The 22,796-nt window shown below is 40.7% G+C and overlaps 1 protein-coding gene across 2 annotated transcripts in view; it reads right to left on the bottom strand.

Moving 5' to 3' along the window:
* Positions 1-22,796, bottom strand: part of COP1 (COP1 E3 ubiquitin ligase) — a 184,174-nt gene that overhangs the window by 83,194 nt on the left and 78,184 nt on the right. For both annotated transcript variants that reach the window (XM_054981241.1, XM_054981243.1), the window contains exons 13-14: positions 13,313-13,421; positions 11,334-11,415 (exon numbers count right to left, since the gene is read on the bottom strand). In XM_054981241.1, coding sequence (XP_054837216.1) covers positions 11,334-11,415; positions 13,313-13,421 — 191 coding nt within the window. The remainder of the gene's footprint in view (positions 1-11,333; positions 11,416-13,312; positions 13,422-22,796) is intronic.

Genomic DNA, 22,796 nt, shown 5'->3' with positions numbered 1-22,796 from the left:
CCTCAATGGGGACCCAAAGAGTCTTACAACATTATTCGCCTGTCCTCCATTTTATACTCACAACTACCACCCTGTGATGTAAACTGAGCTGAGAGTGTGATTGGCTCAAGGTCACCCAGCAAGCTTTCATGGCAGAGTGGACATCCAAATCTGGGTCTCCCAGGTCCTAGTCTGACACTCTAACCACTATACTAGGCTGACTCTCACATATATTTTATTTTTTATTTCATAGCATAGGATACGGATCAGCAGAAATGAAACTTGAAGCTCCAGTTAATCTTCTTCATAAAAATAATGGACTCCCCCGTGATGGGTAGGCTTGTGACCAGTTGGAGGGAGGTAGCACAAGTGACAGTGGTGGGATACATGAGGGAAATGTGGAACCAGGGGCTGATTGGCTGCCCCAGGGAGGGGGTGGGGAGGAAGGGCGCTATAAAGGGAGGGCCCCCAGGGAAGCCAGGGAGGAGAAGGCTGGCATGACTAGAGAGCGAGGGCCAGAGCAGTTCACAGCCCCACCGGCAGGAGGAGGACCCAGGTGGTGCAACCCTTTCCACTGCCAACTCTGAGGCTGAGGGAGACCCTCCCACGGACATGCCCGGAAGACGGCCAAAGGGAGGCCAGGCAGTGTGGTGGCTCACAGTTGCCTTAATTAAAGTTAGTTTCTACCTAAGTAGTCAAAGAAATCCTTCTATTTTCCCCAAAATTCAGCTATCAGTCTATTATGTAAATAGTCAGTTTAGCCATTGATGCATATTCATAAATCTTATCTCTCCACTCTAACACATCATGATGGATGTCTGTTTTCCTTTTTGCTGCAAATAATACTCCTGCTGTTGTCACTATGTAATGGTGATCTATATACTGTTTCAACAAGTATGACTTCTAACCACAGTATCCACCAACTGCTGGGGCCACATACAACCATTCAACATTTCCAGAAATGTCATCACAAATTTCTGCCTAGTACTGATATGGGAGGGATTTAAAGCTCACATGAAATTTCATCATTAAAACCGTGTCACAGGTAGCTGGTTGTACAGGTATACAAAAATATACAGTCCAACAGCATTTGAAATAAGGCTATTGTGGCAATTCAATTTTTCTTACATATTTCAGACAGGGGTTTTTTTTACATTATTTGTGGACTGACTCCTGGTGGACCTTTCTCTCTTTATTCAAAGCGATTCTTCTGATCTCTGCTTGACAAGCTGTTATTATCTGGGAAGGGAGTCCATTCTCTTTCTGTAACTAGAAAGAAGGAATTGAACCTACTACACTGGGCTGAGGAAATGAGCATCTTCCTTCCTGTCTACAAGAACACAAAAAAATTACAGCACTTCCACATTAGCTTTCAGTATATTCTGAAAGACAGGACCCCACCAAGCAGTAGTTTTCTTCCAGATCAAAGGAAAAAATGGTCACTAAGATATAGTTTCTTTATAGCCATGTTATTAAACCATTTTCAGAACAAGTGAAAACTTACAGCACTTACCAGTTCTCTCATGTACCAAAATACATGGAAACTAAGTTAAAGCGCCCACTTTACTACTTACATGGCACAGAAGTTAACATGTTCTACAGTCTGACATATTGTGCTCACTGCTCACTTACAACCAAGCCTCCAGGCAGCCACATCTTCCTTGGCCTTTTGGCCCCAACTTTCTTCCTCAAAAGACTGAAGTAACACTGATGCTGCAGACACCATGGAGGCAGTGGTCACCTAGCTACATACTCACACTGTGCTTTTCCTAGATACTTTCATTTCACTTCAAGTTGCCATTTATTAGAGTGACAAGCTATATATGGGAAGAACAAAGTTAACAGACTTGAGAATGTAGGAAGAAGATGAAGAAAACAGCACAAAAACTGGGGGCTGACAAGCATTGAGGCTCATCATGAGGTGACATACAAGACAATGGAGGAAGTAAGCCCTGCTTATATTAGTAAACTAGTAAATTAGTATAATAATTGTAATAAATATTATTGTTGTTGTTATAAATTAGTGAATTAGTATAATAACAATGACTTGTTCACCGCTCTGAGCGGGGCACTAATCTGTCTAGAAGAGCGAAATATAAACGCAGTTATTATTAAACAAGACAGGCCCTTTGCAACAGGCTGACAATATTTGAAAGGCATTAAAAGCTTAGAACTGAAAAGCGGAGCACGTCTGCAGGTCCAATGTCCCGATAATGCTTGACTGAGTAGTTTGCTGGTTTTACATTTGGTTAAAGATATACAAGACTGTGCACTATAGCTCAAGATAAGAAATTGGATGCTCGTAAAATGTAAAAGCATATGTCATCTTTTAGTATAAACCTGACCCCACCTCTAATCAGAATGATCCTGTTAATATATATTATAGGTCGTATTTTATACTTATGTGCCCATTTAATAGTTTTAAAAATACAAATACAATCTAGATGAAAGTGAAGCAATCACTGGAGAAAATTAAACTTGTCTCACTGAAATTAATGGAACTTAAATGTGCTTAACTTTGACTGGATCATGTTAATAGTATACACATTAAAGAGGGCATTAAAATTAGAACCCCATTCACAAGAACTGATATAGATTTATAAGTTACACACCAAAAAAACCCCACTTATGACTTGATGCAATTTCCAGGACATTACTATTCCATTCTGTTTTAGTTCACAAAGGTCCAGCACACTATGAATAATCATATGCTCCATGCAAGGTTTTTTTTATTGAGATGGCCTTAGCCCTTATTTAATCCCAATAGAGATTTAAATTAGAAAGCACTCCATCTGGAAGACGTTTTCACAGGCCAAACCTTTCATTTTGTTGATCTCATGGTGAAAGAGGTGGTGCCAACAAGCCGCACAGGCTGTGTAATCCCGACAGCTGAGGGCACTAACATTACTAGACTGATGGCACAGGATACAAGCAATTTCCATTTTGGTAGTTAAAAATAAGGCAATTCCTGCCAACTATAACTGCTAAAACCGGAAGAGGCAGCAGTACTTTTTTAAGGGGGGTAGGGGTGGAGACAGACCCCCCCCAGCATAACTGCAAGCACTAAAACTCCTTCCAAATCTATGCCCTATGAAGCAGTCTGCGTTGATATCTATAAGGCAGCTTTCTAACTAACTAAGGGAGGCTTTTCTAAAATGGATATGCACTGGCACTGCATCCTACCAAAGCCAGTACAGTTACTTAGGCTGCCATTCTAAATATGCCTACGTGAAAACCAAGTTAAGCTTCAAAAGCAGCAGTACTTACTTCCACGTCAAAACATTTAGCTTCTTTGTGCCAGTCACAAATTTGGTGCTGATTAGCAGTTCTCATTCTAAGCTTTTTAATCGGTGCACGATTTCAAAGTTTTTTAAAGACACAAATGTGTAGAAGTTTGAATGCCGAAGCCAAACAGCAACATGCAGGAGGAAGTATTCTTACAGGAATTGACCGTGTGTTCATCAGAAGGACTGATCGAGATCTTAAGAAGTGGCAGAATCAGAGTGCCCAGGAAGACCCATATACACACATCTGTGGATGATATTCAAAGCCAGTGCAGTGTCTTGGTTAGTGTCACACAAGGATCTGGCAGATCCAGGTTTGAATTACCGCTCTGCCATGGAAAATTGCTGGGTGATCTTGAGCCAGTCACTCAGCCTAACCTACCTCACAGGGTTGTTGTGAGGATAGAATTGAGAAGAACAGAACAATGAAAGCCACTTTAGGTCCCTATTGGGGAGAAAGGCAGGATATAAAAGAAGTAAATAAAAAAATCAATACCATTATTTTCATATTTTAAAAGGATTTTTCTCATGTAGATTTTTTAAATTAAAAATGACATAAATGACATACTGTATAGAGAACTATTAATTTGGTTGCTAAGGAAGACTATGACCAAAAACAGTTCTGGAATAGATGTCTTCTGTTTTGTCGTTTGACATTTTTATATAAATTTTAAATTTAGTCAAGTTGATGTTATTACTTTATTATACACTCTAATTTGTTGTTTACTATTATATTGAGAGTATGTATTGCTGCATTTTCCAGAAGCCTTGATCATCAAATATCTAATTCTCAATGTGGGCAAATCTGAAATTTAGAGATTGGAGCCATGAACTGACATGACAGATTTTTCTACAAACCATGAGAAAAGACCCAGGTGTGCAGAAATATATGAAATCTAAATAATGCACACCAGGAGGGGGGGGTAACTCCGCCCCCAAATAAGAGAAGCAGTGTTTGTAACGTAAGAAGCAAATGTCTCTCTGTGGCTGTTGCTAGGTGCCCACAACTGTATTTCCAGTTGAAGCCTTGGCTTCAGTCAGTAAAAGATAAAGGGAGGGGGAGGGCCCTTTCCAGGGCTTTTCTGGCCTTTGCGGGAGGACTCATCAGGGCTAAGCCTCGCAGCAACCACCAAGCAACCACCAAGCAATCTGATAGCATGTGACTTGCATGATTCACTGAGGATCAACTGTTTGCTAATGTTCAACAGTAGCCATCCGATGAAAGCCAGTGTAGAGTTTCACTAGCAGGATCTAAGCACACACAAAATGTGAGGCCTCATTTGAAAGTGATACTGGAGATCTAAAATAAGCACACATCTGGCTAGAAGGGGCAGCATCACATCTAGGAGTCTAGGAGACCCTGGTCTAGGAGACCCCGGTTCAAACCCCAACTCTGCTATGGAATGCTGCTGGGTGAACTCTGGTCACTCATACAGAGTCTCTCTACACAAGACGAATTACACGAGGATGCTCAAGTGAAGGGAGATGCAATGTTAGCCAAGAAGCCGAGTTTTAAAAGACAGATCGAAAGCTCTATCAGTTTCACCTCTCTAGAGCCAGCAAAGATTGCTCTTCAGAGGGTTTATTTATTGCATCTTCGCCTCCCTCTCTTCCTAGCCTGCCACCAGAAAACCTACCTTTAGTCACCTTTGTCAATTTCTCCTCTCCTTAGGCTGCAGGAATAATGAAGGTAGGAAAACTGAAGATGGGGAGGAGGAAGGAAGGAAGGAAGGAAGGAAGGAAGGAAGGAAGGAAGGAAGGAAGGAAGGAAGGAAGGAAGGAAGGAAGGAAGGAAGGAAGGAAGGAAGGAAGGAAGGAGCTATAAGAGCTTTCAGGGAAGGGAAAGAGGAAATAGTGAGGGAGCCGAAAATGAGATGTCCCCTGCAACTCCTTGCGGGTCCCCACTTGCACACTTATATTAATGTAAGAATGTGTATTTTACTACATTCTAAAAATACTGTGCCTTATATTTCTCAACTTTTAACCATCCAGCTTTTTAAGTAGATGTTAGTGGGCTGAGTTGCGGTGACTGATGATTTTTTTAAAAAAGTAATAATCACACATTTTTTTAATTATACATGTCAAGATCTGACTACCCTCCAACGTCTGCTTCGTTTTTGAAATGTGAGTTCAAAAACCCTAATTATCTCATGGCCAGGTCCTGTATTAGGCTTACATGGCTCCAGGTATGTTGATTTCAGCATACTCATTAAGATCTTAATCAAGTTCCAAAAATAGAGGAACCCACAACGTGCTGCTGAAAAACCATCAGAAAATTTCAACCTGAGAATACGGAGGGGGAGAGAAATCTGATGAGACCAGAAGGGATACAGCTGTCTAAAGAGATTCACTACTTGCTTAGAGAACGACTACCTATGCCAAATTCCTTCATTAAATAGTTAGAGCAGTGATACGCAGTGGCCTGACAGCCTCCTGCCACTTGTGGCTCTTCTGAAGCCCATTTTCCAATGCAGCACTTGTTCCAAGTTTCAGGAAAGTGGGCAAGGTCCTTGCCTGGCAAGGCTTGTGATTGGCAAGTGGTTCCCATCTTGAAACAGCCAGCACCAGAGGAATAGGTAAGCTGTGAGCCACCCTCAGGTGAAGGCCTCATGCCAGGGATGGAAGTAAATGTGGCTCTTTTGGTTGACGGTTACTGTGCATGTGGCTCTCTATGAGCTGGAGAGTGAGTAGTACCACTGAGTTAGAGAAAAGCAAGAGGTACTACTGCATTCTGCTTAGACTGCACAGAAAACATTAGTTAAGATTGTACACAGTGACTTTTTAATATCTAAATCAAATATCATGTTATAATGAATTAGCGACAATAGGAAGAGCTGGGATGACAGTAAGGAACCTGAGTGAACAGTCTTTCAGTGGCCTAAAGAAAAGGAAAGGATGTGGTAGGCTATACTTTACATAATATTTTAATGGAATCAAAGGCTCTCCATATACCAGGGCAACAAAACCCAAAAATATGAGCAATATAGAAAGTTAATGGGTTTTCTATATTACAGAAATTAATTTGCACAGATACAAGTCATAGTGCAGCTTCAACCCATTGCAAGCATCTATTGGGTTTACTACCACCCAAAATATCCTAAGACTGAAAGGGCTGACGTACCAGCATGGATCTCAGCTTAATACTGCTAAAAGGCCAAGACTTGGTCTGAAAAGAAATACCTTAAGAGCAGAAAGTTGCAAATATACTGATGGAGCAGCTATAGAAGCACAGCTAAGTATACTTGAACAATCAGGAACACACTATACCCTATTTCCCAGGTGCACGGATTTACATTATGCACACACCTCACTAGTAAATAATGAATACAGTCACTGTTTACTGTTACATAATGGCTCTAACAATAATGTACATTTTCACTAAAGTAGCATTCTTGTTTGCAAGCCTGTACCATAACCAGTAGATAAAAGGCCAACTCAACATATTTGAAAATTATAATCAAGTTGCAACAGACCCTTCCTTCCACCATCTAGCTTTTGACACCAGAATCACCCATCAATATTCCATTGTACTGGAGAACGTTGCAGTTCTCTTAGCACCAGACATGGGCACGAATCAAAAAATGAAGCAAATTTCATCACGAAACAGGCCATTTTGTATGTCGAGAAGCAGCATTTTGTGGGGCCATGGTTATTACAAAATTCATGACTTTTTGGCCTGTTTTGTTCACTTTGTGAATGATTCATAATTGCACACAGGATGGCATTGATCCATTGATTCCCTAGGCAACAATGGGCACAGACCTTTTGTTGTCATTGGAAACCCCAATCATAGCCCACTTACCCTTGATTGACAGCTCTCCAAGCCATCTGGAGAGCTTCCATTCTGCCCTATACAGCCAGGAGCAGGGAGTTAATCCCCTACACAACCAAGGAGGTGGGCCTTCTGTAGCCATGGGCACACCAATCTCATCCCTCCAAACCCTGTTCTGCTCTATGTCAGCGTTTTTTATAAAAGGCACCCCTCTCTGCCTCGTGTTTCAGTCCCAGTAGACAGAGGAAGAGGGAGGACCTGTTGCTGGGACTGAAGTGAGAGAGTGTGTGGATTTGGAATTGTGCTTTTGGCTGCTGCTGCTTTAAAAGAGACTGAAAGCAGGCTCTTATTTCCACCTCTTGGCCTTGCTGTGGGAAGGTTTTTGGGTGTAGGTGCCTTTTTTCCTCCACCCCACCCCACCCTAGTCTCAGGCCTTAGCCTGGCTCTGGGGCCTAGGCCTCTCCTTTTTTTTATCTGCTTGTCTTTGTATCTTCTCAATCTTTCTCTGCTCTTTTGACGGCTCACATTCTTTCTGCTTCCAAGAGGAGAACCTGCTGAAGTCTCCCTGCAAGTCTGGCATCTCTCTGGGTGAAGGGGACCGTTGAAGTGCCCCTGGTTTTGACGAATCACGAAACTAATGAATTGTTTCGTGAAACGGGTCAATTTCATGAAAATTCGTGGTTTGCAATTTGTGAAACATGATGAAACACGAACCTCTCCTTTCATTTTTTCCCCGTTTCGTGCCCATGTCTACTGAGCACTTCTAAGGGCCATTTCTAGCATTAAATTTAGAATGACACAAGAGTGCTCTAAATCTCAACCCTCTATCTAAACTAATGTTAAACCACAGACAGGAAAAAGAATCTTATATCGGTTCTAGAGAAGGTGACACAGCTAGCCTCTAGTGTGAAACATCAGCCACATCTGTGAACGGCTTACAGCCAACTCTTCCCAATAGAGAATACTTGGTTTGAAAAGAATTTCCCCTAAGAAAAGAGGAATTCTCCTCCTAAGGTTCTACCTCCAAGAAAGTCACATTAGCGTTCCTTTAGTGTATTAGATATTCTTAGAATAATTGCTAATTTTATGTACAAAACGAAGCTTTTGCTATAAATGCATGCAGGAAATCTTTAAATAATATTTTTTCACATCCCTCCTTTAAAAGGAATCAAAACTGTTTCTTGCAAAATTAAAGACAGTAGTGAGACTCTCTCCCAATATAAATTATCAACTGTTGCATCTTAAGCTCTTTAACATGCACAGTGAGAATGGTGGCTAATCTTCCAAAAACACATTTTTAGCATGTTAAAGAAACGCCTAGTGGTAGCTAGCAGCTCAAAACAGGAAGCTTAGATTCTTTGGCAACCCCCCCTCAAAGGTATACATTGAGCACAACTCAGCACGACTCCCCCCACAATGTTCTACATTCCAATCACTTTTTTCCAATAAGAATTTCCATATGCCCAATGTACTCTGGGATCTGGAGATTTCAGAGCAGGTAACACATTTTCCTTTAAAGGAGAGTAGCATTAATGACCAAGTCCTTAGTTTAAAGTATTGTATCTGCTTCTCTGCAATCTTTTCACTACAGTATTTGCCCAAAAAGAAAACTAATTTTTCCCCAGGTGTGCCATCAAGAAAAAGAATGATCACCATATGTTCACATAAAAGTTAAAGGTGTGCGTGCACTTTGTGTAAAATACTTTTAGGGGGTCATTTTACATTCTGAATAGTCTTCCCTTTGAATAAATACAGCTTTTTCTCACGCATAACAGATATTCTGAAGGCAAATGCAGCAATCCTCAAAATTGTATGAAATCTTGGGACTTGGTGTCCTAAGGCATTAATAATCAAGCTACAATCACAGATTGAGACACAATTGTCTATTTGATTTCCTTAGCTTAGCACTGGTTACAAATTGGAGGTGCCAGGATCCCTAGCTAGTTGATGTGAAAACTGCCAAATCAACTGCTGGTACTGGATTGAACTTCCCCAGATATATCAAACCATTTTCTTACTCCTTTTTAGACTCAAGAAACGTTTGCTGTTTTCCCCACATGTGTGTGTGTGTGGTGCCCTGAAGTCAGAGTTGACTTATGGCGACCCCTGGGGGTGGGGTTCATGCCGAGAAACTATCAGAGGTGGTTTGCCATTGCCTGCCTCTGCAACCCTGGTCTTCACTGGAGGTCTCCCATCCAACTAACCAAGGCCAACCCTGCTTAGCTTCTGAGATCTGACAAGACCAGGCTCTCTTGTGCTATCCAGGTCAGAGTATATCCCCACATTTTTTCAATTTGTTCAAGATTTGGAACAGCCCTAAATCTCCCCCTTGTCATCTCTTTTAATTTTCAGGGGCATTTGCCCATAGCATTTGAAAAGCATGGGAACGTGTTCTTATGTATCTCTGGGACAGTTTAGATGCTCACCCAATGATCATGGTTAAGTGAACATTAATGGATTGTGGGATCATACATTCCCCTTACCCCAGACTCACTCCTCTCGAGTGCCAATTCACACATTCCACTGTACTAGCTTTAGTTAAGACTGGGAAGAGAAATTCACACTTGAGGAGAAAGGAAATAAATGATATTGTAACTTTTCCTTATTCCTTAACCATCTGTGTTAGTTCTACATGTCTAAAATATTCTACAGGATTGGGAGGGGAAGCAAACGTGGGTACAGAGGTTTCAGAAGTGTCTCAACTAGTGCCTTCCTTATAGCAAGACTCACATGATAATTTATTTTCCACTTATAGTCAAAGAGAGTGGAGAAGGAGTAGAGCGGTGGAGGAGGAGGAGGAATAGGAGGGAAAATGGAAAGTGTAACATATGAATGTGGTGTGCAACACTTTATGCACAACAGCAATTTAGTGTTACCTACTGTTCTACATCACTGATTGAACTGAGCCTGGCAGTATAAACCAAGAAAGCACAATTTACCTGCACAGTCAAGACAGAGTCATCAACATGTTATGGGCCCATCATTTCAGCTGCTAAAGATGAAGCACTGCGTGCATAGCAGATAATTCACCCCAGTAATGCAAGTATTTTTGTGATCTGCATGCATCTAACCTTGCACCAAGAAAGACTACCCATGTTGGGCAACAGTCAGCTGGCCAAACTCTTGAGGCTGAAGAAGTGATTAGAAACAAGAAAACTTTATATTTGTTCTTTTACTATACGGAGGGAAAGGTTCTGTAAAATATTCCCAATTTGAAAATTGTACTTAATTACCCCTGCTAAGTGACTGATGAAAATACAATTAAAATATGCCAGCTGACTGTTTACCTTGAGCTAATAGGATCTAGAATTCATAATGAAGGAGATTGCTAGAAGCAGTATTTACAGCAATGACCAAGATTAAAACCAGGTTCTGACATAATAATGGCTCATTGTGAACATACCACACTAACTAGGATAACCACAATTTGAAGCCCTGGTTACAAGGGTGTCATATATGCCTCCTGCCATGAACGTATATGGGTTCTGCCTCTGACTTCTGAGAGTGTGGGAAGTTCTTTATTGCTCCATGCCAGTGGATTATCATGCAAATGCTTACTTTCTCTTTCTCGCTCCGCTGAGCCCGTGTCCTTGACAACCAGATGAAGCTGGCTCGTGGTGTGATCCTTTCCTGAGAACCAAGGATAAGTCCATCTTCCTCACTGCCTGCTCTAAATAATGTCTCATTCCAAATCTCTCCCTGTTAACGGTCCGTGTCCCAAAGGCGGGAATATTCCCTATAACTAACATTGCTAGACCCACCTACGTCACTTCTGCCAATTCCACTGTCTATGCACCTTATACTGAATGGATCTCTAATAAAGTTACTTCAACTGGAACACCTGTGTGTTAACTGTGGAGAGCCTGGGGATCTAACTGCCAGAGACTGACAAAGGGCTTCAAATTATCCATCGTTTGTGTACATGTTGATATGGTGCTGGAACCATAGTGAAAGCAAACCATTTGTTCAGATGAAGGAAAAGAGGAAGAGGAAGGGGGCTCACAGGTTTATAGTATACTCACCATCTTCTAACCATAGTTGGGAGATTAGGAACATTACTTAATGGATGTAAAAGTTCCCAGATTTATTTTAGCCACTAAATATATTTCCCACATTATCATTTTCCCAGAAACTCACCAATCCTTCTTTACCAGACCATCAAAATAGTAACTAGTTCTGAGAAAATTTCAGAATGCTAAGGAATGCTAGCATTTTGAAAATCCATCTATGAAAACTACAGGGGAGTTTACGTATTAATTCATCTCTGGAACATTAATTGGAGAGGGGAAGAAACATACCTTTTGCATCATCAGAGCCTGAAGCCAAGAGTTTGGGATCCATCAGATTGAAGTCCACACTCCAGCATCTTTTCTCATGCTCCTGTTTTGAGAAAGAAGAACAGAAACGGAACACAGCAAGTTACTATTCAGGTACAAAGTAGATAGTAATGAAGAATTTGGCATGTAGTTTAAACGAATGTGGGCAAAGCTTTACCATGCTTAAGGGGGACTTGGATAGAATTTTTCTCCTGCACAAAAACTGCTCACATCTAGGAAGCTAGATCAAGGCTTCATTTTTTTTTAAACAAAGCCTACTGCTTATTTGCATCTTGAAAGATGGGGAGCTTAGATTATTTGCGTTAAGAAAATACACGCTTTGGCTTGTTACCGCTCCCTTGTGGGCTCTCTTTAAACAGGAAAAATCAACAAATATCTAGAGTTAGGTCTAAATAAATGCACTAACATCTTTGTAATCATTTATGTTGTTCCCATAGATACCAGCATTCTCAAGAACCGGAATCCTACTTTTACTAACATATATATTTCAACAATTCTATTCTCCTCTGAAGAGAGCACACATACTGAAGTCAACTTACACAGAAACATTTTAGCAAATGGTGCTTTTAATCAGATTAAGATAATTTAAAATGCTGGAAAAAGGAGTAGATACTGTTGGGGCAAGATGGCGAAAGAACTCAAAACAGCTTTGCAAAATATATTCTTGTTTCATTGTATGTCATCTATTTTAAACAAAAGTGAGCACTGGAGGAAGGCACACCAAGTTGGACCTTTCTCACAAACACCTCTGTTCTCCAGCCAGGTGTTTTGAGCAGTAGGCTGGCATTCCTACCCCAGACTACTCCAGCACCCCAGCTAGCTGGTTGCCCCCTGTTACCTCCTGCCCCTTACTTATCCCTATTTTGTCTTGGTCTGTATTTATTAACAATGAAACCTAGATTTAATTAATTAGTGTAACTGCAACTGATTTACTGAAAATATATGGATGCATGCACATGAAAAACAACTAGCTTCTTCCTAAGTCTAGAGACTTATGGCAAATGTCAATATTTACTTTTAACAGATAAAAAGAAGTAAAACTTGGTTATTGAAGGAAGCCACTTGGTGGTTCTCTACTGAAGTATGAATGCAAAAATACACTGAATCAGGCTTGTTTTTGACATTACTCAGGGCCATGGCAAATGATGAATGTAAGATTAATTAATATATTAATTAATATATTTGATATGAACCTTAATTGAATGTGTGAACAAAACATGCTCAGGGCGTGACACTTATAGCCTTGATTCTAGCTTATCTGAGCTCCTTGCATCTAAGAGCTCAACTGCTTATGATAAAGGAGCATTTCCATATGCAATGAATTAAGAGAGATGGCGTGTATAGGCATTCCTTTAGCTTCTGCAATCAAATTTAATAGTGGAACATTTGAATATAAGGTCTCTCTGGCCCTAGTGGAAACTCTCAAGGGTCCTGAACAATATGGTCTTAGCTGTTACTAAGATTAATTGCCTTCAAGAATAAAATGAACTACAATTAACTGTAAAAGACAGGGCATGCTACCCTGTCTCACTAGACTCCACCTCTGACATCTTGCATTTCTGATACTTCTCATCAATTACATTGCGAGGCTGATCGAAACCCATCATTCAGACTAAGTCAAAACAATTTTGACAGGTACAGCTGCTGGTAACAAGTTCTAACAAGATGGTAACAATTCCCATTTTCTCCTCAACATAAATTCTCTTCTTTGGCATTCACTAATCCAGATAATTTTGCATTCTGCTGCTGCAACTCTTGCTCATTACTTTAGACTCACAAATTAGTATTAACTGCAGCAATAATTGCAAATAAACTTTGACAAAGATGAAACGAGGAACATTTGGCTAGATCCTTCCTTAGAAAGATTCATAGTCTAAGGCAAAGTAGCCCAGCGTTTCTTGAAAACCAAAAAAAATCACTTCCAGGATAATACACTTTACCTGGTAGACTTTTGACCGCTGCCCTGTGAACCCATCCCACAAGATGACGGTACCTTCATAGTCACTGCTGGCCAACAGGTGTTTGTGGTAACTACTCCAGCTGATACAGCTGTAAGACAGAAATAACCCCCCAAATAAGAGAGAATCTTCCTTTGAACTGCAATTGACAGCATGACAAGATGAGTCTTGCGATAACTCAGGTAATCATTCAGCAGTGGCAGCTGTTGCCTATTTAAATTTTTTTTTTTAATAAATTTTTTATTTTTCATAGCTACAAAACACTACACAAAACTATCACAAGGAAAGGGGAGAGGGAAGGGACAAAGGGGGGGGTGGAAAAAGAAAAGGGGGGGAATGAACTACAAACACTAAACACTACACTTCAATGTTTCCCTTCATACTGTCATAATACAAAAATAGCTCCATAAAATAATGATGGAGTGGTTAATCATACAGAGAATAAACATTTCAAATTCTGGTTAAACTTTCCTCCCCCTTCTAGGTCCCGGACGCAATTCTCTCTGTGCAACTGCTGTTGCGATGCTCTCCTCCTCCCCCCCCCTCCGGCTCCTCCTTTTCTTCGTTCTTGGTGCAGCAGAGTTCTGGGTTTTTATTCTCAAAATCCTTTAGTTGATCTTCTGATAATATCTTATAGGCCTGATCTTTATATCTGAACCATATTCCTTCCGGGAATAACCATTTGTACTTTATTCCATGGTCCCTCAGAAGTGCTACAAACTTTTTATATTTAAAACGCCGTTTCCGGACTAGAAATGGAACGTCCTTCAAAATCTTGACTTTCAAACCCATAAAGTCCAAATCCGCATTGTATGAGTTATATAGGATGGTGTCCCGAATCTTTTTAGATGAAAAGTCAATAATGATCTCACGAGGCAACTGTCGCTTTGTTGCATATTTTGAAGAAGCCCGACGGACCTCCAAAATGGCGCTTTTAACCTCTTCTTTAGTCGTCCTCGCGGGTGTCGCCAGTAGTTCCGAGACCAAATCCCACAGATCCTCATTTTCCTCCTCTTTCACGTTTTGGAGACGCAAAATTGTCTGCGTTCGTTCCACCTGTAGCCCGATCAGCTGGTTCTCCACCAACTTCAGGTCCTTTTTTGTAGCCTTCACAAGTGACGCACTTTCCAGAGCAGACTTTTCTGCCCCCCCCCGCTGCTGCCTTAATGGTTTTCACCTCGCTTTCAATTAAGCCCACCCTTTGATCAGTTTCGTTCAGCTTGTCAACAACCCTATTTAAATTAATTTGCTGAGAAATTCATGTCCATAAATATTTTTTGGACCCAAATGGCACTCTGTTCTGGAATAATGCCTCTGTCTCTTGTAATTTTCTCTGAAGGCATACGGATCTGCTCCTGGGTTCCCAAAGACCATTATGCACTCTAACTTGTTTCAACTGAGAAACTATTCATTAGCACACGGATTCTGTCGCCTGAGCCAATCCCCCTCTCAGTTGTTCACTCTAATTTACATGGAAGGCCTTGATTGAAAGGAAGTTCTCCTCTGTTCCCAGTAATAGCTTGAGACTGAGGTTGAAGCCTACTCTATTCCTCCTTGCTGGTTTTATGAGCCACTCCCTCAGTGTCAAACTATGAAAGAAAAGGTTTCTTCTCTAAATGCCGAACAAAGTACCCCACTAGCACTACCCTAGTAGACAAAAATGCATCTTGTTCTCAAGGAGGGACCATCTTACCTGCCATGAGATAAATATGTTAGGCACACTGGCAGCCCAGAGAATGGATCACTGGTTGCAATGTCTGCACCAGATGATTCAAGATTGCTACACTAAGGCTGTGTTATGGGGCAAGCAACAGTGTGTGTGTGTGTGGGGGGGGGGGGGTTTGAAGATAAAAGATCCCAATACAGCATATAACTTAAAAGATGCAAGGAACTTTTGAGCTGGGTTAACTGTTTGGTAGAATGATTGGGCTCTGCTCTCTTTCTCTGGAGTAAGGAACACTAATAAGAAATAAGATTTCTAGATGTTCATATGTTATTAACTAGCTTTACTTTGTACGTAGATCTGCATTCCTTCAACAGGGAGAGAAATGATGTCACATCTGCCATGTCCTGCTAGTTCTTATTCTGTGATTGATGGTTGGCTAAGGACTTAAGTGTGGGAAGGAAAATAAAGCTTGAACAGCAAAAGGTGTCAAGAACCTTTTCATTTCCAGATAATTCAGCTGGCCAATGTACCCCAAGAGCATCAGCACATGATGTGAAAGTTCTGATCTGACAAAATGTAATCTCTTTTAGAAACCTCAAGGGCTGTGATGCCTGCAAGTTTCTTTAAGGACATTTTTAATCCTTAGTCAGGGCGAAAGGGGTGGGGAGATACAATTTTTTAAACAGATGCTGTAGCTGTTGCTCTAGAATTAGCAAACAATTCTGTCTTGTCCTGGGTGAAAGAATAGTCTCAACATAGATTTAGGGGGAATCTATCCATTCATCTATTAGAATATGCTGAAAGGAACATTTTATGGAGCAGTAACTTCACTCAAGTATGCCCAAGAATCTAATGAGAATGCAATTATTGCACACTGTATCCCAATTCTCCAATCCACATTCTCCAATCCACAACCAGATCATGCAAAAGATACTCACTGGTTACATATCATATATACTAATAATCAAGTGTCCCTGATCTGTGGATACTTAATCTAGAGACTGGAGCCATGAACAGACAAGACAGATCTTCCTACACATCTGAAAAATCCCCCAGGTTTGCAGAAAAATATGACATCTTAAAAAAAAACCTTGGGTGGTAGTTAAAAACCCAATTTGATAAAAGGAGTGCCTGTATCTTTAACAAGATGCCCTCAGTGTCTGTTGCTAGACAACCACAACCATTTAGTCAGTATGCCAGGCTTGATTTCTGTCAGTAAAAGGTAGGAGAAGGGCCCTTTCCAGGTGTGTTTTGGCCTTAGGGAAGGACTCATTAGGGTTAGGACCAGAAGCAACCACTGGGCCATTTGATTCCACATGACTTGCATGACTCATTATGGCCTGGCTGCTTGCTATCCCCAAAAGCCGTTAGTTTCAAAGCAGGAGCTGGGAGATCCAGGTTCAAATCGCCACTCTGCTGTGGAAGCTCACTTGGTGACTTTAATCCAGTCACATACTCTCTACCTAACCTATCCAATAAGATTGTTGTGAGGACAATATGGAAGCAGGGAGAATGATGTAAGCTGCTTTGGGTCCCCACTGTGGAGGAACGTGATACACACATGAGGTAAACATAGATGAAGATGGGGGGAGCAGGTAAGAGTTAAGTTGTTTAGTAAAACTGAAAGAGAAAAGGATGTAGGGAAAGGTAAACATATGGGGTTGTGAGGAGAGAAAGAGGAAATATTGTGAGGAAGGAGATACAGGGGGAAAGTGAAGTACCTTGCATGTTTCCCGCCATGCAATTCAGCCCAGCTCAGCTGGCACCATGCAACTGGGCCATACAAGAGAGGTTGCTGGAGAGGGAGGAGGGAAAGCTGGGGAGCAGACAAGGGTGCGTGGGAAGGAGAGAAGGAAGAAGGAAAAGGAGTGAGGCTATGGGGGGCGGGGAAGGGAAAGAGAATATGATGGGGGAGGAGAAAATGATCTCCCACTCGTTTCAAGAAATTTCAATAGAGAACAGAGAATGTTTTAAATTTTAATTTAAAGGACTTTCTTTCCTACTTAAGTCCCCAGAACTGGTAAAAATCAGGAAGAAATTGGTAGAATGAGCTGAGAAGGAAATAAAAATCAAGGGGAAGAGAGGTCATAGATCAGTGACAAAGCACATGATCTGCAAGCATACAGAATGTCTCAGATCCCTTGCCAGGCAATCTCATTAAAAGGCTCTCTAACAGCAGGCCACGTGTAGACCTTTTCATGAGACCTCTGATAGCAATCACCTGTCCAGAGTAGACAGTACTGGGCTAAGACCTGATCTCATCAGCCTGACCCGATGACGATAAGGCAGCTTCATATGTTCAAATGATGGACGCAGAAGCTTTGAGAGCATCTTCCGTCCCCAACCAGATCAGCAAAAAAAAAAGAACACAGAAAGAGGTGGCACACTGTTCTTGCCTACCAGAGTGCGTCCTGAGGAACTGCAGCCCAGCAGATGGAACAGCTGCAAACTTCAAAGAAAGCAGAAGGAAACTGGCAAGAGCCTAAGAAATGGAATGGGCAGCGAGAGAAAGGTCAGGCTCCAACTCTTGCCATCCCGTTAGACACACTTAAAATGCGTCTAAGGTGCAGAAAGCTCAGGTGAGACAGGAGAACAGCTAAAGTGGCAGATGAAAAATATTTGAGTCTGTAATCACGAAGCAGCCCATTAACACCTGGTTAAGTTTCTTCACACACCATAAACCTTTTAATACTATTTTTATTTCAAAACAAATTATCACAGGACAGGGCTATCTTCTTCCCATTGCTTGAACTTTATCACTTTCAGCCACCTATAAATAGTCAATAATGAAAAAGCATCACTATTTAACTAGAGTTCTATATTAGAAGCCACACATACTCCTCTCAAATATACTGAGCAGCTCGAGTTAACAAAACGGCGCATGCATTTCATGCTGTTTATTCATACAAGAGTCACCCTATTTACGTAACTTTTTCCTATTCTGGTGCTTATAAAAATGATTTGATGTTCAGCAGATGTGGTAAGGATAATTTGCTCTCACCCCTAAATTGCTCTGAACATCACTGGTTAAACTTTTACTATTATATAAACAGAAGCCCAAATCTACATTTGCATGGGTGATGACTTGACCAGTGTTTACCTGAGCCTAAACTAATGATGGCATTACTAGCACCATAGCTACTTAAGGGCACCACCACTGAGTAAACACATCGTATTCTCAAAAATTAAAAAAAAAATCTTCAGAGCGTAAGACTACATTTAGACAGAAGTTAGTGTACATCTATTCCATCCAATATCTTTCTTCTTCTTATTTCAATGAGTGGCAGTAGGCTTTTTCTCCCTTACTCTGTCTAGTTTCCAAACTTGCTAGAATATTAACTAGTTGCAATGAGGATTACTGGGAGCCAACTCAACACGGGGGAACTATCTTGTCAAGTTGGATACCCAATTGCTTCCGCTAAGATCCTTTCTGTACATAATGCAAACACTGCTGTTGCTCATTTGTTGTAGATTTCTTTCCTCCAGGAAAACTTCTTCAAAGGATAGCTATACCTTCCCAGAATGTGGAGAGCAATAAATTATTTCTAGAAAACAGCAGTTATTCGGTCTATTGCTAGTGGAATCAGTGCTATTGAGAGTAATTTCTATATATGGTTGCCACAAGCACCTACTGGTTGGTGTCTATGTCATCAAGTACCTTTTCATGCCTATACCCTATTGTAACATTAACATTCCATTCAATCTACAAAGAAAAGAGTCTTAAAGGAAATAAAATCAAAAAGAGTCCAGTAGCACCTTTAAGACTAACCAATTTTATTGTAGCATAAGCTTTCGAGAATCAAGTTCTCTTCATCAGATGCATGATCCGAACTCGACAGTTCGACTTGACAGTTCGGATCATGCATCTGATGAAGAGAACTTGATTCTCGAAAGCTTATGCTACAATAAAATTGGTTAGTCTTAAAGGTGCTACTGGACTCTTTTTGATTTTGCTACTACAGACTAACACGGCTAACTCCTCTGGATCAAAGGAAATAAAACTGACTAGTATCAAGGCAATTTCACCACTGATCAGCAACTCTTAAGTCTTAAGAGTTAACTCGGTCAAGACTTCATTGAGAAGGGGCTTCTTCTGACTCCCTATCCAAGTTTGAATCTCCAGCAAACAATTTCTAGAATTTGTTTTGGAAGAGTATCTGCTTGGAGATAAATATGAATGCTTAGGAAGAGAAACTGATGTCTTAAAAAAAATAAATGAAGTTGAACCTTCACAGAGGACACCACAGCGCAATGCTGGAAAGTAAGCATTGTGAAGACAGATATTAATTAAAAAGCTTCTCCTGGATGCTTGTCCTAATCTTTAACAGATGCAGTTGGTACCTGAGGTTCTCAACCAACAGGAATACACCATAGATATATTTCATGGTCAAAATAGCGAAGAGCTGCTAAACAAGATTCAAAGATGCTTTAAACAATGTAGAGCATTCAAGATAGATTATTGACACACTTGATGTATATAGTATGAAGAGCAAATGTGAACCAGATACAGCAATAGCTCTCCACTGACAGCAAACTTGTCCACAAATTCAAGTTTACTACTTTATAATGTTTGAAATGAGCCATCTTTGTAAAATACAATATGGCTGCCTCACTGATTTATTGTACATTGTATACAGTGATTCCGTTTTAAAGACAGCAGGACTCTCCACTCATCTCAGGATGGTACAAAGGAATGAAAGGACTGCAGACAGTTTTGGCTTTCTTAGTGAAATCCAGGTGGTCACCTGGATAGTCACCATAGATAAGCCACCACTAATTATCAGAGGCAACACACAACAGCAGGTTGCTATCACTTCACCCAAAAAGGACGGTCTGATCAGGAAGATGATGCAAAAGAAATTCGCTCTGACATTATCTTTCAACCACAGGCTCTTAAAGCAAACAACTACCCTCTCCTGGGAAATCCTATACAGTGATAAGAATGGCTAGCTATACGTATGAATAAAGGTTTGACTTTTATGCCATCATATTCTTTGGAATCTTCCACTGAATCTACTTTAACAGAGTGTTAAAACTCACACTGATTTGTGTCTCAATTTTTTTACAGTGAAGCAGAAGGAAGCCTGTGTTCTGGACACAGGGGGGGATAAGGCTATAAAGAGGGAAGACAATGAGGCAAAGAAGCAGTTCACATAAAGGCCCTGCTTCAAAACAGGCAGGGCAGTGGGGGAGGGGGGTAGGATTTTATAGCGAATTACTTAATGAGATCCAAACATTTTCCACAGCAAGCAATCACTTGGCATATACAAAAGAAGGATTAGGATGGTGTCATACCCAGGCAAAAACCTCTTTTTTCACAGCTGCTCTAACAGCAGGTCTGCTCTTGGCAGAACAAGAATTTTTACAGATCTGTCAATTGTCTGCCTGCCAAAACTGTGCTCCACAGAAGGTAATCCACAGCTCAAAACAGATAATGTGTTTTGAGAAGGGTGCTCTATTGTCATCACCCCCCTCAAATTAAAGAATAAATCTCCTTCAACACTAACAACAACAAAGAAAACTTTCTATAAAAAGGAAGAACATGGAATATTCAGCAAAGCAGTTAACACTGGAACTGTTGGTTAAATTATAGCATTGCATCCTTATTCAGATCTAGTTGAGATTTCAACTAAACTTATTCTGCTTAAGCACAACTATCCAGCTCCCTGACCAAAAGAAAATGAAAAGAATGTTCCTAGTCATTTTTAGGATATAGAAATGCAGCCTCTGTCCATGCAGAAGCCTTTGGGGTGATATAGAAGCGTTCCCCTTACCTATATAAACCAGCTCAAAAAACGAAAAGATGAGAAGCCAAATAGCAAGGATTCCTTTCCTCCTAAAATTAGATTTTTATCAACTTTTATATAATTAAAATAGAAGTCTGATGGTACCTTAAAGACTTGTGCGGGAATAAATGGTTATCTTTCTATCAGTCACAGCTCATTATCAGATGCATGAAGTATAAATCTGTCAGGCGGCATATACGTTTAAGTTAACAACAGGAAACAAAAGGAAGGGGGCAGGGGAGCAGTGTTACAAAAGGAGGCTACCAGTCTGTGGGTGAGGAGGACCACTCCCAAATGCTGTTAGATGTGTTAATGCTAATTTGCCTAAAATATAATCAAGGAAAGTACAGGGTAACAAAGGGACAATTCAACTCGAAATTGCTGAATTAGGATTCATTGTCCCCTTTTTAACAAGAACTTCAGATTTTTACAGGCACTAATATCTTGCATAGTCCACCCTTTCTAGCTATTAATTTAGCTACACATCACTATAATTTTGTAATTGGATCTGCTTACTACATTTCTCCCTGCACATTCCCAGATTAGGTTTTATGTTAATCTTACGTTGCCTATCCAGCAACAATGAATCTCATTTCATATTGGACTCTCTGTAACACTTTGGGTGGGGGTGTGGAGTTAACAGATGTACACAGCATATATATGACAAGACTGAAGGAAAGATTATGCTACAGTACATTGTCTGGTGCCATTGGACTCCTGTTTTAAGTTATTTGTACAGGCTAACACAGCTATCTATCTGGGATTATTTACTACATGAACATAGGGGGAAGCACAGTCTGGGTCCAGGTCAGCAGGTAACCCCAAGTGTGCTCCTACTGGATAAAATGTAGAAAAGATAATAATGGGCTGTAACCACCTTACTCTTACAGAGCTTCCTACAGTTCTTACCAAAAAAACTTGTCCTTTTTTATGTCATAAAGCATCACTGAAATGTCTTCTACATACAGGAGAAATATACATCTGCATATATTTATTTATTCTTCTAAGACTGGATTTTAAAGCCAGGACAAACAATAGAATGAAAGAAAGAAAAAGGAGAAGTGAACAGTGAACAGTGAAGGAACCGTCAGTGAGGCAGCGGTAACAGTAACAAAGGGAACAGGGAGCTGCTGAATTCTCCAACCTCTACCTATTCACCACTAACTTCCTATCCAGTCACTGCTCATGGAACACGCCCTAGTTTCAGAATTCCGCTGTGATACACCAACACACCAGCCATTTCCACACATGTTGAATAATGCACTTTCAATGCACTTTAGCAATCCTTTGGAAGTGGATTTTTTGTTCCACACATGGAAAAGCAGTTCCAAATGTTTACTAAAGAGTACTGAAAGTGGATTATCCAACGTGTGTGGAAGCAGCCCATGTCTAGGCCAGTAGCTCTAAATGGGGCGTGGGAGATTAAGGGTGTTAGAAAGACCTTTCCCCCTTGCCCACCCGCCCACTTGCAATGGCTGACAACCAGTGCAGGAGAGTTGCTTTACATTGCTTGCGCCATCCTGAGCATAAAATCCAAGATTTCTTCCACAAGCCCTTAAAAAGTGGCACCCAGTAAACAGAAACCAAACCTAACATTAAAAAGTTGTCTGATGGCCAAAGGACATGAAACTCTCATTTGAACATATGCCTAACAACTGTGCATTGCATGCATGTATTGTAAGCATATCTTTGTAAACAGAGTTACCTTGTCCAGGGTGCTGCTTTTATGTCCTAATTTTTTACTTGAGAGTCAGAGGCATTCAATGATAATATCATATACTTGGTAGGTGGTAGTGAGATAAAGGTTAAGAACCACTGGCTTAGGCCAACTGTTCATATGCTGAACTATAAATCTGCTAGTGTTTCCTGAAATACTCCAAAGAAGACTTAAGCCTGCCCACTCCCTCTTCCACCTTCATTCCCACCACCCCAACGCATAAACAAATTAGATACTTTGGGGTAAACCATAGTTTTCTGTGATATCTGAAGTGGCAAAGATGTTATATATTTGTCT

Source organism: Eublepharis macularius, chromosome 5 (assembly GCF_028583425.1).
Source record: "Eublepharis macularius isolate TG4126 chromosome 5, MPM_Emac_v1.0, whole genome shotgun sequence".
NCBI lineage: Eukaryota > Metazoa > Chordata > Lepidosauria > Squamata > Eublepharidae > Eublepharis > Eublepharis macularius.
Note: the sequence above shows the minus strand (reverse complement) of the source record. Positions and strands in the feature narration are given on the sequence as shown.